General features: G+C 37.5%; 2 protein-coding genes and 1 long non-coding RNA gene across 4 annotated transcripts in view; all 3 read left to right on the forward strand.

Moving 5' to 3' along the window:
* The window catches only part of PXYLP1 (2-phosphoxylose phosphatase 1), a 336,729-nt gene that overhangs the window by 298,653 nt on the left and 20,284 nt on the right, over positions 1-17,792 (forward strand). The window lies entirely within an intron of this gene.
* The window catches only part of RASA2 (RAS p21 protein activator 2), a 126,025-nt gene that overhangs the window by 44,616 nt on the left and 63,617 nt on the right, over positions 1-17,792 (forward strand). For both annotated transcript variants that reach the window (XM_081827252.1, XM_081827257.1), the window contains exon 5: positions 5,124-5,200. In XM_081827252.1, coding sequence (XP_081683378.1) covers positions 5,124-5,200 — 77 coding nt within the window. The remainder of the gene's footprint in view (positions 1-5,123; positions 5,201-17,792) is intronic.
* LOC145722758 (uncharacterized) lies at positions 7,997-11,374 on the forward strand. Its single transcript, XR_014147271.1, has 2 exons — positions 7,997-10,613; positions 10,649-11,374. It is a non-coding gene; the product is annotated as an uncharacterized LOC145722758 (long non-coding RNA).

Genomic DNA, 17,792 nt, shown 5'->3' on the forward strand with positions numbered 1-17,792 from the left:
AAGAGAGATTAAAACCTTTATTTTGTTTTTCATCTGATAGCCAGTTGTGTCCAGAATGATTTATAGTTAATTACTACATATGAAAACATCTGGAAATCAGGAAGTTGGGATTTTTTCCCCCTCATATGAAGAAAACTTTCCACCAGTCGAAATATACTGAGTTCTTTTATGTGGAATGGTTGTTACAATTCAGTGTTTTGTGATAAAAACTAAAAACTGAGGGGCGCCTGGGTGGCTCAGTTGGTTAAGCGACTGCTTTCGGCTCAGGTCATGATCCTGGAGTCCCTGGATCGAGTCCCGCATCGGGCTCCCTGCTCGGCGGGGAGCCTGCTTCTCCCTTTGACCCTCCCCCCTCTCATGTGCTCTCTCTCTCTCTCATTCTCTCTGTCTCAAATAAATAAATAAAATCTTTAAAAAAAAAAAAAAAAACTAAAAACTGAAAAAAAAAAAAAAAAAAAGACTGAAGAAATTTTGAAGTGTGTGCATTGGGTTTTGCCCAGATACCCATAATACACCTGAGTTTCCCAAACTGTATGCAGAAATTCATATGGTATCTTCTATATGGTACCATTAAAATAATCACAGATTTTTCTATGGGAACTTTTATAAAAGTATTTGAAATAAAGCTAGCATATTATTAAACCTTCAGACAGTCCCAGAGTAATATAAGTTCCTAAATATGCTGTCTAGTACAAATTAATGTGATATAATTGCATATATCAACCTAACGTAATCATTGCTATAAAATGCATATAGAATATCGGCTCCCCAAAATTTGGTTAACTTTAAATAAAACATATAGAATACAGTGCCAGGTATTCGATCTTCCAGTATTTCCTGACATACAAGAAAATTACAGTTTTGTCATTGAACCTCCCTTAGGAGGTTGGATAATAAGAAAGCAGTTGTGGACCAAATCACATTGCATGTTTATCGTCAAACATAGTTTCTTGTCAGAGTCTTGTAGTTGCTTCGTTGTGGCTAATGTCTCTTTTCTCTAGTTGCTTTTAGGATTTTCTTTTGATCTTCTGCTTTTAGCAGTTTTACTATGCTCTGCTTACATATGGTTTTCTTTATGTTTATCCTGTGGGTGTTCCTGGGGGCTCCTAAATCTCTGCCTTGATGTCTTTGGTTTTGGAAAATTCCAGGCAATTATTTCTTTTTTTTTCTCCTTCCCTATTTTTTCTGTCTCTTCTGGGACTCCGATTACATGAATAATAGACCATTTTCCTATGTTTCATATGTCTCTTATGCTCTCTCCCTCTCTCTGCTTCATTGTGGATATTTGCCCCTGACTAATTTATCTCCCATTACACCAATTCTTGTTTTGGCTATGGCTCATTCGCTGTTAAATACATCTTCATTTTGGTTATTTTATTGCCTAATCCTGAACTTTTCATTTGATATACTTTATCAAATTTTTTGCTGGGTTTTTTCATTTTGTTGTCTGCCTTAAAAAATGTAAGCAGTTATTTTAACCTGTGTCAGTTTACTCCAACATCTGCATCTCCTGCTTTTTATTGGTTTTTGTTTTTTGGTGTATGGTCTTGTCTTCTGGCATGCTTCATCATTTTTAATGGAATGCTAGACATTGAAAAATATGAAATATTTTATTTTTTTTTATTTATTTTTATTTTTTTATTTTTTTTTAAAGATTTTATTTATTTGACAGAGAGAGAGACACAACGAGAAAGGGAACACAAGCAGGGGGAGTGGGAGAGGGAGAAGCAGGCTTCCCGCGGAGCAGGGAACCCGATGAAAAATATGAAATATTTTAGAGATAATTTGAAGCTGTGGGTGATACGGTTTTTTTTTTTTCCTTCAGAGAAGATTTACTTTACTTACTGTCTACAGGTGATCACCTCAGTCTAGTTAGGGAGTCAGCTGATTTTAGGCGAGGTTTCCGGTCTTTGTAAAGGCTGGTCAGTGTTGTTCACCCTTACTCCTTAGGCATAGTCTTTCTACAGAGATTCCAACAGAAAGCCTGCCTGTTTGCCAGCGGCACACTACCTTGGGGGGCCCTGGACTCCAGTTTTTATATGCCCAGCATCATGAGACTGTAGACTGCTTTGTTTAAGCTCTTCAGCTTCTCAAGCCCCTGCTGAAGTTAGGGAGTCCCATTCAACAAGCTTCTCCAAATGCCCCACCAGCAACATCTACTTTGATCTCATTGGCCAGAATTTTAGCCTATGACTGTCCTTAGCCTGTATCACCTGGCTTCAGAGGAGACTAGGAAATGTTTTTGTTTTTTTTTTTTTAAAGATTTTATTTATTTATTTGACAGAGAGAGAGCGACAGCAGGAACACAAGCAGGGGGAGTGGGAGAGGGAGAAGCAGGCTTCCCGCTGAGCAGGGAGCCCGATGCGGGACTCGATCCCAGGACCCTGGGATCATGACCTGAGCCGAAGGCAGACACTTAACGACTGAGCCACCCAGGTGCCCCGAGACTAGGAAATGTTTTGCTGAACTCAAAACTGTCCTCTCCAAAAAATAGAAACAAAAAACCCCCAGAAAAACAAAAAACACCGAACTTGTATTGCTACAATCCAAATCTATAAAATGATAACAGATGTAAATGAAACTAAACTTTTCTGTCAATGTATTAAGGAATACTAAATATTTCTTCTAAAATGTTCATAGATTTGGGTTTCTAACACTAAGAAGTAGCTTTAAATAATTTTTAAAACTTTTTTTTTTGCTAAAAAACAGAACACATTGGTAGTAGAAATTTTAAAATCTAGATGAGCAAAAAAATCTGAAATCCTACCAACCAAAGGTAACTTCCATCAATATTTTAGTAGATGACCTTGTAGTAAATTTATATAGTAATATATATAGTACATTTTATTTTTACAAATTAACATTATATTATACATCCTGATTTGTATCTTGTTTCTTTTACTAAGTATCATGTATATATTCCCATGTTAAAGTATACAATGAGGTAGTGTTTTACAGTTTAGAAATTATAATATTCTTGGTTTAATTCATAATGCTTTTTAATTTTAGTGTTCCACCCTAATAATAAATGTCTTGTGTCTGTCTGTTCTGTCTCCACTCTTTTCTTGACCAAGTTAAATACGCAATTATGTTATTGTTGACTAATACCAAAGGAATGGTCTTTTTAACAGCCAGTAGGAGTAATGAACATAGTAAGTAGGCTCTGACTCAGGGATAATGATTCCTGGTAGAATCCCATTAAATAGATTTTTTTTTTATTTCTAGGCTTTGCTTGATACAGTGCTATGATTTTTAGTTGTGAATGAAATTATTATACTTTTCTTCTCTATTTAACAGTTTCTGTTGTTTTAGAAATAGAGTAGATCCTAGACATTTCCTGAGAGACAGTTGGGAATGCCCTGTTAGCATACAACTTCTACCATAAAATGCATACATGTTAAAATAGTAAAACTGCTTTGAGATGCAAATGTTGATGCAGTTGGCTAGGCCCACTCACTAGGCAAGTGACACACATATGTTGGCTTGACAGCAAAGATGATTCAAAAATCTAACTGAGTAATATTAAAAATTACTACATATCGGGCGCCTGGGTGGCTCAGTTGGTTAAGCGACTGCCTTCAGCTCAGGTCATGATCCTGGAGTCCCAGGATCGAGTCCCGCATCGGGCTCTCTGCTCGGCAAGGAGTCTGCTTCTCCCTCTGACCCTCCTCCCTCTCATGCTCTCTGTCTCTCATTCTCTCTCTCTCAAATAAATAAATAAAATCTTGAAAAAAAAAAATTACTACATATCATGGACCTCTTCTGGGTCACTCTCAAATGGTAGGGGTAGTGAATATTAAAGCAGGATTAATGAGAGACCTATTTCATAAATTTCATATGATTTTATAAATATTTGTGCCTGGATTTTTAGTGGAAAATTTGCTTAATTTAGTTCCAGTTCCACCTTACTGCCGATTTTGCTACTACTGTTGCCTTTGTTTCTTTAGAGCTTAGCTTTCTTTCTCATGCAGACTTTTGTGCTGAGATCCATCAGTGTTTATTGCTCCTCACTCAGTATCCATCTAACCCTGAGTTTTGTAGTTAGTGGACCTCAGATTCACTCTTATAGAGCAAACCCCCATAAAATAGTGAAGCTGATTCAGGTTAGACTCCTGTGAAAGAATGTCTGAGAGGGGTTGTTCCAAAGAGGAACAGTGACTTGATAATGAACTTTCCTACCTCTGATGAAATTACTTATGTCATCAGCCTCTAGACATCACACCCCTGAAATCTCCACTGTGGGAATTTGTCTTGTCAGCTGGGTGGAGGTAATCCAGGACTCATCTTAACCACTTTAGAATTGCTCCTAACCAGTTTAGAATTGCTCATCGCCAGTGGCAGGGTGGAAATATCAAGCTCTAGATTATATTGTTCCTAAACTTTTGTTTCATGAGAAGTTTGTAGTTTGCTTTAAATTTATACTACTGAATTTTTAAAAAATCCATTTATTAATAGTTATTGAAGAAAGTATTTTCAGTATCCCATTTTTTCATCAATGCTATGGGTCATATATTGTTATCTTTATTTATTGTCTCTCCAACTAGACTATGAGCTTCTTATGAGCAGTGATTGTGTCTTATACATCTATTGATTCCTACCCAGTCCTACAGTGCTTACTAAAATATAGTAGATATTCCATAAATCTTTAATTTTCAGAGAAGTGTTGACAAATTGAATCTTACTAGTTTTAACTTAGTTTTATTGTTTTAGAATTGTATGATTTCTCTTGACCTTTAATGATAGTGCCTCTGTTCTTATTGATGGTTTATCTTTTCTGGAAAAAACATTCTACATTTTATAGTCTGCTTTCATTTCAAAATTTCCTAAAACATAAGTGCCATCTTTTTTTTTAATCCATGGTAACTGAGATTCATAAATACTTTTTGAACTGGGCATTAAATTCTTAGATTGGAGTACCATGTCTGATATAAGCATCTGAGTTCTAGATCTGCATTGTTGGTTATTCATCATTTAACAAGTACTTAATGTGGGCAAAGCCATGTGCTAGGGATCACTAAAATTTAGTTAGTGAACAGCTAAATATTACTGGTACCATTGGAAAAAGTACTTACCTTTAATATTTTGTCAGTAAAATAGACCATTCATTTTTTTTCTCATTATAGGGTAAAGTTCACCTTGAATTAAAACTGAATGAACTGATAACAGAGAATGGAACTGTGTGCCAGCAGCTTGTTGTACAGTAAGCATATTTCTTTTACCAAAATCAGCTGGAAATAATCCTCCATCATGTATTCTTTGAATCTTAAGACAACACCTTATTTTATATACTTCAGAAACTTTTTTTGAGAAATGAAACTCTGCTGTGTCACTCCTTTATTAAGTTGATTTCCAGTTTGTCTTCTCATATCTACTCTACTCAGGTTATGATCGGTCATTAATTCATTCAACCTTATGTATTGAATGTGGGTTAAATGATAGAGATAGGCAGTAGGCTGTTACAGGACCCCGACTAAGCATATCTAACTCCCTGGCAGGATGGAGTTGGAAAGGCTTCCTGGTGGAGGGCCTCTAGAGACGCTGATACCACAGAGCTGAGCATTAGGAACCCTGGGACTAAAACTAAATGGCTGCCTTGGGATGTACCAGTATCGATTCTTACCTACTTTAAAATTCCCCTTTGCCCTCAAGTCATTTTTTGTGGCTCAGACTCTAATCTTCTAACTGCTCTGGAAATGCAGATTTCCAGGCCCAATCCTCTGCCTTTTCTCTTCCACCCAGATTTTTCCTGTGTTATCAGCAAACTACTGGATATCCCTGACTTCTTCTGAATGTTTTTTCTTTGTCTTAACTGATAGTCTGAATATCCCGAGTTACTGTTTCCTCTACTGCCTTCTCAGTTAGAAGCTGTTTTCTCCCGTACTCACTTACCTTAGAGTGGGGAGTGTTCCTCTGCTAGTGCTGCTCCAGACTATAATTTCTTATCCTTACTCTGAACGCCCCAGCTCCTTTGAGGCATTTTCCCTGTTTCTCTCCCTCTCTCTCTACTTATTTATATTTGTTATATATCTAATATTACTTTTTTAACTCTTTTAAAGAAGGTTGCATATATCATGATCCTTATTAATAGAGTGTGTTTCCTAAGAATAAGGATATTCTTTTAAATAACTCTAGTACAGTTATCAAATTTAGGAAGCTTAACATTATTATAATAAAAGTATAATGTATAGTTTTTGCATTCCAGTACTTTAATCTACAGTTATTTTATTTTACTTTTGTCAACTGTCCCAATAATATCCTTTAAGATATTTTTTTCTCTGCAAGAAAGGATCCAGTCCAAGATCATGTATTACATTTAGTTTATATGTCTCTTTAATCTCCTTAACCAGTAATAATTTTTAGCTTTTCTTTACCTTTCATGTTATTGAGATTTTTGAAGAAGACAGGCCAGTTATTTTTTTTTTTAATGTTTCTCAATTTGGATTTACTTACTACAAACAGCTCAAGATTTGTTTGTAGTAGTTTTCCCTCAGACAGAGAGCATATAGTGAAAGTGTTTGGATTAGTCCCTTCCACCATTCCCTCCCTTGCTCACTTTGGTTATGTTATAACATTTGAAATAGTTGGTTTGTTTTGGTTTGTTTGCAGTCAGTTTAATGTTTTTTTTCCCCCATCCTTGTTGTTTACTTTTATTTTTTTAATATTTAGAATATTAGCATGACTTCAGAAGTCAAAACTCTACCAAAAGGCATTGCTCAGAGATGTGTTTAGTTCTCTCTCCCTATACTCAGCACCAGGAAACCATGACCTGATCTTGGTCCCTATAGTTTTGCCTTCTTCAAAATGTCGTATGAACAGATTCATGTAATATGTAGGCTTTTGTGAATGGCTTCTTTCACTTAGCATAATGCTTTTGAGATTCATCCACAGTGCTGCACATATCAATAGTTATCTTTTTTTAGGTATTACTTAATTTACCCTTTTTTTTTTTTAAAGATTTTATTTATTTATTTGACAGAGAGAGAGAGAGACACAGCGAGAGAGGGAACACAAGCAGGGGGAGTGGGAGAGGGAGAAGGAGGCTTCCTGCCGAGCAGAGAGCCCGATGCGGGGCTCCATCCCAGGACCCTGAGATCATGACCTGAGCCAAAGGCAGACGCTTAACGACTGAACCACCCAGGCGCCTCTTAATTTGCTTCTTGTCATAACTTGGTATAGATACTGTTGTATGACAAAACAATGCGCAGATTGGTTAAATAAGCCCAAATTCATACAGGAGGTAGTAGAGTCTGGGTTTGAACTCTGGCAGTTTGATTTTTTTTTCTTAACTTCTTTCTTTTGAGATAATCATAGATTTATTTATAAGAAATTGCAAAGTACGGAGAGGTCCTGTGTACCTTTCACTCAGTATCCCTCAATGGTTACATCTTATAAAACTATAATATAAAATAAAACCCAGGAAATTGACATTGTGCAGTGTCCAGCATATTGTATGTGTTTTATCGTATGTGTAGATTTGTGGTGCCACTGCAATCGAGATACAGAACTGTTCTATCACCATAAAGATCTCCCTTATGCTCCCGTACTCTTTTAGTCACACCCACTCCTTCCCCCACTACCATCTGTAACCTTTGGCAACCTCTGATCTGTTTCCAGATCTATAATTTTGTCATTTCAAGAATGTTATGTAAATGGAGTCTTACCATATATGAGCTTTTGAGATAGGCTTTTTTCAATCACATCCATCCAGTTGTGTGTAATTTCTTACAAATAGAATATAGTTGGGTGTCACTTTTTAAAATCCACTCTGCCAATCTGTCTTTTATTTAGTGAATTTGTAGAATTTGCTTTTAATATAATTACTGCTGTGTTAAGCTTAAATCTGCCATTTTTTGGTTTGTTTTCTGTTCTCTATTTTATTTTTTTCCTGTTTTCTTTTTCCTCTGGGTCTGTCTTTCTTTCTTTCTTTCTTTCTTTTCTTTCTTTCTTTCTTTCTGTCTTTCTTAAGGATTTTATTTATTTGACAGAGACACAGCGAGAGAGGGAACATAAGCAGGGGGAGTGGGAGAGGGAGAAGCAGGCTTCCCGCTGAGCAGGGAGCCCGATGTGGGGCTCGATCCCAGGACCCTGGGATCATGACCTGAGCCGAAGGCAGACGCTTAACAGATGAGCCACCCAGGCGCCCCTCCTCTGGGTTTCTTGAACATATTTTTAGAATTCCATTTTGATTTATCTGTACTGTTTTTCTATCTATAGTATATCTCTTTGTCTAGTTTTTCTAGGTATGGTTTTTTGGTGGTGTTTTAGGTATGACACTGTACATGTATAACTTATTGTGGTCTACTGGTATTGCCATTTTACTGGTTAGAATAAAGTGTAGAAACCTTACCTTCTTTTAAATCCCTTTACCCTCCACCATTTGTAATATAATTGTCTTAAATATTTTCCCTATGTACATTGAGAACCACACCAGTGTTACAATTTTTGCTTTAGCCATCTAACACAATTTTAGAAAAATTAGAAAAGAAGGGAAGACTAAGTTCGTTGTTTTTTTTTTGTTTTTTTGTTTATTTTTTACATCCTACTTATTGTTTAGCCTTTGTGTTTCAGGCAAAGCACAGAGATGTATTTACCCATATTTTTGCTCTTTCCATATCCTTTTTTCCCTTCCTATTGTTTTAGGATTCCTTCTTTTATCACTGTCTTTATGTTTAGAGAATCTCCTTTTACCGTTCTTTTAGGGTAGGTCTGTGAGTGACACATTCTTTTAGTTTTCCGTTATCTGAGAATGTCTTGATTTCTTTATTCTTGAAGGACATTTTCAATGGATATAGAATTCTTCATTGACAGTTCTTCTTTTTAAGCACATGAAAAATACGTCACTTCCTTGTGGCCTTTATGGTTTTTTAATTCACTGTAATTGTTTTCCTTTGCAGGTAATGTGCTTTTTCTCCCTGGCTGCTTTCAGTAGTTTGTCTTTGGTCTTCTATGTGTTTCAGTTTGACTCTGAGGTATCTTGGCATAGATTTCTTTTTCTTTTTCTTTTTTTAAAATTTTTATTTGACAGAGTACAAGCAGGGGGGAGTGGCAGGCAGAGGCAGAGGGAGAGGGAGAAGCAGGCTCCCCGCTGAGCAGGGAGCCCGATGCGGGGCTCCATCCCAGGACCCCGGGATCATGACCCGAGCCGAAGGCAGACGCTTAACCGTCTGAGCCACCCAGGTGCCCCTCTTGGCATAGATTTTTTTAGGTTTATTCTGTTTGGTGTTTGATCAGCTTCTTGAATCTGTATGTTTATGTCTTTTGCCAAGTTTGGGAAATTTTCGGCCATTATTTCTTCTAATACTTTATCAGCCCTGCCATCTTTCTCCTCTCCTCTTGAGATTTAGATGGCATTAATGTTAGATCTTCTATTATAGTCCCACAGGTCCCTGAGGCTCTGTTTGTTTGTTTTCCCCAGTCTGTTTTCTCTGTTCATGTTGGGTAATTTCTGTTCTGTTTTTTAAGAATCACTTATTATTTCCTCTGTCCCTTCCATTCTGCTGTTAAGACCATCTATCAGGTTTCTTATTTTGGTTCTGAGTGTCAGAATTTCCATTTGGTTCTTCATACCTTTTATATCTTTGACTTTCTGTTTTTTTACCGAAACTTTTTTTTCATTTATTTCAGATGTGTTTGTAAATGCTCAATGAATCTTTTTTTTTTTTAAGATTTTATTTATTTATTTGACACAGAGAGAGAGATGAATCACAAGTGAGCAGAGTGGCAGGCAAAGGGAGAGGGAGAAGCAGGCCTCCCGCTGAGCAAGGAGCCCGATGCGGGACTCGATCCCAGGACCTGGGATCACGACCTGAGCCGAAGGCAGACGCTTAACCGACTGAGCCACCCAGGCGCCCCTCACTGAATCATTTTTATGATGGCTGCTTTTACATCTTTGCCAGATAATTCCAACATCCGTGTTATCTCAGTGTTGTCATCTGCTGATTGTTTTGTTTGGTTTTTTTTTTTCCATTTAAAGCTGAAGATTGGTGTTTTGGTATGATGAGTAGTTTCAGACATTTTGGGTATTAAGTTATGAGACTCTGGATCTTATTTAAGTGTTCTGTTTTAGCCAGACTCCTTGACACTCTGTGGGTGAATGGAGAGGAGTGCCTATGCATTACTGTCAGGTACAGATAGAAATCCAGGTTCCTGACTCATCCTCTGCTGATAAGCCTGGGGGAAGAGTGAGAAGAGTTCCTTATTATTGCTGAATGGGAGTGGTAGTTTAGGCTCCCTTTAGTCCTCTCATGCGGCCACTCTGGCTGGGATGGGGAGACCTCATTACTGCTACATTGTGGCCTCCACTGACATGATGGTTGAGAGGATTTGGTAGTTACCCCTGTAGGTGGTAAAGGTCTTGTTTTCCTACTCAGCCTTCTCTGACATCACCCTGGCATGAAGAGGGAGGAGTGCCTCATTGCTACAGGTGGGGATGAAAATCCAAGTTCCTCAGGTGGTCTCTACTGACACCATGCAAAGGAAGAGACTGAGTTCCTTCATACTAGGATTGTTCCAGAGAAATAAGATGGATGAAGAAAAGAGCAAGGAAGTTAAGGAACCTGTAAGAAAAAATGATTATAGTAAGGGGGAAGGGGGCTTGTTACAGCTTGTTAAAGGTGGGGGGAAGGGGGCTTGTTACAGCTTGTTAAAGGTGGAAGTCTAGGCTCTCTCCTCAGTCTTTGGTCTTTGTTGATAGGGGTTTGGGTGGAGCCACAGTGTTTTTCATGGTGTTTCATTAGAGTAAGTGGTTTTTTATTGTCTAAAAATGGTTTGTCTTGCTAAGCTGTCCAGTTCCTGGTCCTTTGGCTAGAGAGAGCTGGCTTTTTCTTAGGGCATTTTTTGCCCATGCCCACTGGTGTTGTTCCAGGTTGGTGGCTTCTCTAGCAATCACTCTGAGATAAAGTACAAAAAAGCTCAGGTAATTCACTCCCATGTCTTCCCTTGGGTTCCAAGATCTCTAATTGGTTTGCTTCTCTTCACTTTTCAGAGTTTTCTTATGTTATATATTTAATGCCCAATATTTTTAGCTATACCTAGTGGGAGGACTAGGGAGGCATGCATCTACTCCATCTTGACTTGGAACTGGAAACCAGTTTTTTTTCTTCATGAGTAGTATTCCATTTGTTTATCTATTCACCAGTTGACAGATACTTGGATTGTTTCCAGTTGGAGGCTATTATAAAGAGAGCTGCCGGGCGCCTGAGTGGCTCAGTTGTTAAGCGTCTGCCTTTGGCTCGGGTCGTGATTGCAGGGTCCTGGGATCGAGCCCCACGTCGGGCTCCTTGCTCAGCAGGAAGCCTGCTTCTCCGTCTCCCACTCCCCCTGCTTGTATTCCCTCTCTCGCTGTGTCTCTCTTTCTGTCAAAAAAAAATAAAAATATTTAAAAAAAAAGAAAGCAAGCTGCTATAAATGTTCACAAGTAGGTCTTTATATGGGTATATGGTGGTCTGTATTCTTTCTTTCTTTCTCTTCTTTCTCACTTAAATCTCCATGGTTCATACTCATTGGCCTGCAGTAGCAGAGCTCCGGTAGCAATTTTGTGGGATTTATTATTGATTTCTCAACTTCTAGAAGTATTTTGAAGTGCATGGTATTCTCTGTTCTTTAGTAATACTGCAGGCATAGTTTTATATGTTGTTTTCTTTGTGCCACTTGCTGAACTTACAGTTAGGGGGTAATGTGTGGAAATGTTCATCTCCTAGCAGTTACTACTATCTTCCAGACCTGGAAGCTCCCCACTGCAGCATTTCTTAAATTTCAGTAAGACTTCTGTCCATCAATCTTTACCACATTCTTACCTGCTTTTATTTTTCAGTTCCCTCTAGGTCGTTTTCCATGATCTATCACTATAATCATTTTTTCTTGCAGGTTCCTTAACTTCCTTGCTCTTTTCTTCATCCATCTTATTTCTCTGGAACAATCCTAGTATGAAGGAATTCAGTCTCCCTTTGCATTCAGTCTGCACCTGATTATTGCTGGAGAAAATCACACAGATGGATTTTACTTTAAATTCATGATCACAGACCTTGTATGGGTACTTAAAACTTCGCTGGAGTTTTACTGTGCTTCTCTAGTAACTCCTGTGAGATCCTCCATCACTATAGACTGTAAATTGGTCGCATTTTCCTGAATCTAAATCTGCAAACCTGTGTTGGCATCCATCTTTTTGTCCTTATGTTATTATAGTAGAGGAGGTGCCCTGTCTCTTATTGGGAGTTAATTCTTCTATCTGAACTCTGGATTCTTTCTGTTTCCCCTACTCAAGGACTTTGTTCCTTCAGTTATTCCTTTTTCTGTTTTAGCAGCTTCACCTTCTCTTTTAGATTGTTTTCATCAACATGTAAGACATGTTCTAGGATCTCCTATCCTAAAAGGCATGCCTCCCCAGATCTCATCTCCACCTGACTCTCCCAGCTACCATCCCCATTTCTCTGTTCTCCTTTGAAGGCAGACTTCTCAAAGTAAACTTGTCTTAATAGATACAGGGTTGTTTGAGTGTGTGTGTGTGTGTGTGTGTGTGTGTACTAGCTCTGTTCACACAGAAGGCCTAGAAGCAATGTCAGCCCAGTAGCAGTGAACATAGCATCCATACCTTGGTTTTTAAATATCATTCTCCAGTCAGTACTGTCCAGTAGATCTTTTTGTGATGATAAAAATGTTTTATAACTGTCCAATATGGTAGCCACTAGTCATATGTGGTTATTGAAAACTTAAACTATGGCTAGTGCAACTAAAGAATTGAATTTTTAATTTTGTCTAATTTTAATTAATTTAAGTTTAAATAGCCACATGTAGCAAATGGGTACAGTATTAGAGCTACTCCAATAAAAAGAATCTGAATTTTTTTTAAGCATTGGTTGATTCAGGACTTGAACATGGGAAAATACAAGATGAGCTCAGAGCATCTGTGGAGTCAGAAAGTAAGAAAGTGCTAATAATAATAATAATAATAACGATGACATGTAGAAAGGACATTGAAGCCAACTTGAAAGAGCTCCAAGTAACCAAACTGGGACAACTTGAGCATCAAAATAAATAATGAAAATTAGAGAATAAATCCATGAGGCAGTACTATAGAATAAAATGTCCATGAGCCAATGCTGATATATAAATAAACAAATAAACACATTGGGGAGAAAGGATTACTTTTTCTTTAGTAGAATTCTAATTAATGAGTGTAGGACAAATGGAAATAGAAAATCAACATTGGCATACTACAGTAATAATTAGTGCAGGGATAAATCATCTGTGGATGCTAAATAAGTGGGCCTAAGTATGAAGACAAAGAGCATATTTGCATAGTCTCAAAGAATCTCACCATGAGATGTCTGATAGATACCAACTTACCTGTGTGACCCAAGTTAGTATCACTGGTAATGAGACATCCAGCCTCCTAGTATGATGCATTGAGAAGGACACCAACATGCATAGCTTCAGTCTAATCATGAGGAAACATCAAATTCAAATGAAGGAATATTTTACAAAAGAACTGGCTAGTACTGGCAAGATCATGGGTCGAAGAAGAAAAACTAAGGAATACTGTTTTAGGATGAAAGAGACTAAGAAGACATGACAGCTAAATGCAGTGTGAGATCCTGTATTGCATCCTGGACCAGAAAAAGGACATTGCAAAATTTGAGTAAAGTCCAGAAGATTAATTAATATTATCATTAACATTGTATCAATGTTATTTTCCTGTTTCTATAATTTTACTCTGGTTAAACAAAATGTGAATACTGGGTAATGGGTATAGAGGAACTGTATATATTCTTTTGCAAGTTTTTGAAAGTCAGAACTGACTTCAAAATAAGTTAAAAAAAATTGTCTATACCTTGTGCATTTAATTCAGGTCTTTTTTCTGAGCTCTGCACTCATACATCCACCTGTCTTTTTGGCAATTCTGCTTTGATGTCTCACAACATTGCAGATTTAACACATTTGGAACTGAAGCGTTGCCTGTCATATCTGTACAGCTCCTTCCCATAGCCTTAGCAGTTGGAACCACCATGTGCCTAATTACCTAAGCCAGAAATCTGAGAATCATTTAAAATCTTTTCTCCTCTTTGGCCCCATACATTGGATCCCTTTCTTACTGATTATATGAAATATTTCTTGAATTTTCTAATTTTTAATATTTAATGACATCTTACTTCAAACCAGCAACCATTTGTTATCTTGATTGTTTAAATAGTCTTAGCTGGCCTTCTACTCTGCAGTCCATTTTCTCCATAGCAACCCAGAGCAGTCTTTTAAAACATAAATTAGGTCATGTCATTCCCCTGCTGAAATACTTAATGATTCCTGTTGCATTTAGAGTAAGACCCAAGCCCTTTAACTTGGCCCATAAGATCCCCCATGTTCTGATGCTGCCTGCCTCTCAGATTTCATCTTGTGGTATGCTTCCTCTTGTTCATATGTTCACTGGCCTTCTCTCGATTCCTCAAATGTGACATACTCTTCCTGTTCAGAGATACACATCTGCTGTGCTTTATGCCTGGCATGCCCATTCTTCTAGCTTGTTCCTTGTCCTCCTTGAAGTTTCAGCTTAAATATCACTTATTTTAAAATAGGGCACCCTATTCTTTTTTTCTTCATAGCACTTGCCACTATTTGTAATTATTATTTTTTTCTTTATTGCTTGTCATCTGTTATTTCAAGTAGACTCTAAGCTCCATGAGAGCAGGAACATATTAGTCTTACTCACCTCATCTTAGGAACATATTAGTCTTACTCACCCCAGAGCCTGGCACTAATAGGCACTACATAACTCTTTGAAACAACTAAATGAAAAAAGAAGGTAACATTTGTCTTCTTAAAGGATGAATAGAAAGTAGCTTGCCTAGAAAAAGTGAGATTTTTTTTCCAGAAGGAAAGAACAATATAGGCAAAAGTATGGAAGAAGAAACAGAGAGGGAGGGAGAATAATTAAAAGCGGTTTGATGTTGCCGAGCATATGAAGCCCAAGATTGGTCACATACTGGTGACATAGTGACACAGGCTGGAGCCAGATCTTGGAGGCTGTTTTGTACCATATGAACTTACAAAACGTATAAGAGCTCATGGAATTCTTGGAGGATTTTAGACAATAGAGTAATATGGACAAATTTGCATTTTAGAAAGATTAGATTTGTGACAGCAGTAAGTGTAGGAACTGGGAGGTGAATTTGAAGGGTGTTAGGGTGATCCAAGTGAGAGATGATGGATTCTGCACCTGAACAGTTGTTACAGAAATGAGAGAAGAGGACAAATGAAGAAATATTTAAAGAGTAGAATCACTAAAACTTACTGAGTAGTTACGGAAAGTGAGGAAGAAGAAGGGATGAATCTGAGTGGGGCTCCTAGATTTCTAGATTGTGTTACTGGGTAGGTGGTAGGGTTTACAATACAGGAAAATTCTAGAAGAGGAGCTCCTTTAATAGATGGTAATGAGTTGTAGCTGTTCTTAAACATCTAGGTAGAGATTTCCATCAGGCATTTGGATATAAAAATCTTAAACTTTGTGGTGAGATCTCATATAGAAGTGTAAAGTTGATGGTAGTTGTAGCCCTAAGAATAGATGTGATAAAAACCACCTTAGAGGGAGGTTATATAGTGCAAAGAGAGCAGCTGACTGAGAAGAACAGATCCAGCAGTAGAAGTAGAATAGCATGAGAGGAAAACATGAGGGAGACCGGTGATATGAGGAAAATTACTAGAGTGAAGGCCAAGGAAACCAAGAAAGAAGAGGTCTTTAAAGCAGTAGGGAGGGGCGCCTGGGTGGCTCAGTCATTAAGTGTCTGCCTTCGGCTCAGGTCATGATCCCAGGGTCCTGGGATCGAGCCCCACATCGGGCTCCCTGCTCAGCGGGAAGCCTGCTTCTCCCTCTCCCACTTCCCCCTGCTTGTGTTCCCTCTCTTGCTGTGTCTCTCTCTGTCAGATAAATAAATAAAATCTTAAAAAAAAAATAAAGCAGTAGGGAGTGATCAGAAGTATTGCATGCGGCCAAGAAATCAAGTAAGAGCCTTGAAAAATATGGATAGCATTTAACACTCAGGGGACTTTAATGAGGAGAGTTTCCATAGAATGATGAACGTAGAAAAAGTAGATTTCAGTAGGGTGAGGAGTGAAAGGGAGGTCAAAACATTTGGAAAGGCAAACAGAAAAATTAAATAAGGTACTGGGTGACTTGAAGTCCAGGCAGTGGTTTTTATATTAGAGAAACAGACTGAGGGAAAAAACCTGGTGGGGAGGGGAGGGTTAAGAGGGAGAAAAACAAGTTGAATATATGGTTGTTTGTTGCTAGTATATAGAAATTTAAAAAAAAATAGTTTGTATTCTGCAACCTTGTTACATTCACTGATTTGTTCTACTAGCTTGTGTATAGATTCCATAGGATTTTGTGTAGATGATTGTGTCATCTGTGAATAGACAGTTTAACTTCTTCCTTTTTAGTCTGGATACCTCTTATTTCTGTTTCTTGCCTGATTGCACAGGCTAGAACCTCCGGTACTATGTTGAATAGAAGATGTGAGAGCAAACGTCTTTGTCTTATTCCTTATTTTAGGGGGAAAGCATTCAGGTTTTTTACCATTAAGTATGATGATAGCTGTTGTTTATCAGGTTGAGAAAGCTCCCCTCTGTTCCTGGTTTGCTAAGAATGTTTATCAAGGATGGGTATTCAAATGATCTTATCCTTTTTCTGTTTTCATCTGTTAATATGGTGAATTTTGTTGATTGATTTTTGACGTTAAACCAACCTCCACTTGGTCATGTTGTATTATTGTTATATGTTGTTGGCTTTGATTTGCTAAAATTTTGTTAAGGTTTTTTGTATCCATGTTTATGAAGGATGTTGGTCTGTAGTTTTCTTGTAATGTCTTTGGTTTTGGAATTGGGAATAATGACCTCATTGAATGAATTGGGAAGTATTCTCTTTTTTTCTCCCCAATTTTCTGGGGTGTTTGTATATAATTAATATAATTTATGTTTTACATGAATAGTATAATAATTCACCAGCAAAGCCTTCAGGGCCTCAAGTGTTTTTGTTTTGTTTGCTTTTTGGTGGGAAGGTTTTTAACCAGGAAATTTAGTTTTTTTAAATAGATATATAACTATTTAGATTTTTTTACAGTCATCTTTGGTAATTTGTATCTTTTAAGAAATTTGACCATTTAATCTGAGTTGTCCAGTTGTTTGGTATAAAGTTGTTCAAGTTACTCCTTTTTATTCTTTTAATAGCTGTAGACTTTGTAGTGATGTCATGTCACTCATCCTGATGTTGGTAATATGTGTCTGTACTCTATTTTTCCTAATCAGTCAAGCTAAAGTTTATCAATTTTAATGACCTTTTAAAGAAATGGCTTTCGAGGCACCTGGGTGGCTCAGTCGTTAAGCGTCTGCCTTCGGCTCAGGTCATGATACCGGAGTCCAGGGATCGAGTCCCACATCGGGCTCCCTGTTCGGCGGGAAGCCTGTTTCTCCCTCTCCCGCTCCCCCTGCTTGTGTTCCTGCTCTCGCTGTCTCTCTCTCTGTCAGATAAATAAATAAAATCTTAAAAAAAAAAAAAAAAGAAAGAAATGGCTTTTGATTTCACTGATTCTTGGATGTTTTGTTTTCTGTTTTGATTCCCATTCTATTTTTGTTTAGGTTTAATGTGTTTTTATTTTTATTTTTTTTTAATTTTATTATGCTGTGTTAGTCACCGTACAGTGCATCATTAGTTTTTGATGTAGTGATCCACAATTCATTGTGTTTTTATGTTTTAATTTTCTTGTGATAGAGGCTGAAGACAGTGACTGAAAACCTTTCTTCTTCCC

The sequence above is a fragment of the Leptonychotes weddellii genome, chromosome 1, assembly GCF_054177405.1.
Source record: "Leptonychotes weddellii isolate Sample4059 chromosome 1, ASM5417740v2, whole genome shotgun sequence".
Lineage (NCBI taxonomy): Eukaryota > Metazoa > Chordata > Mammalia > Carnivora > Phocidae > Leptonychotes > Leptonychotes weddellii.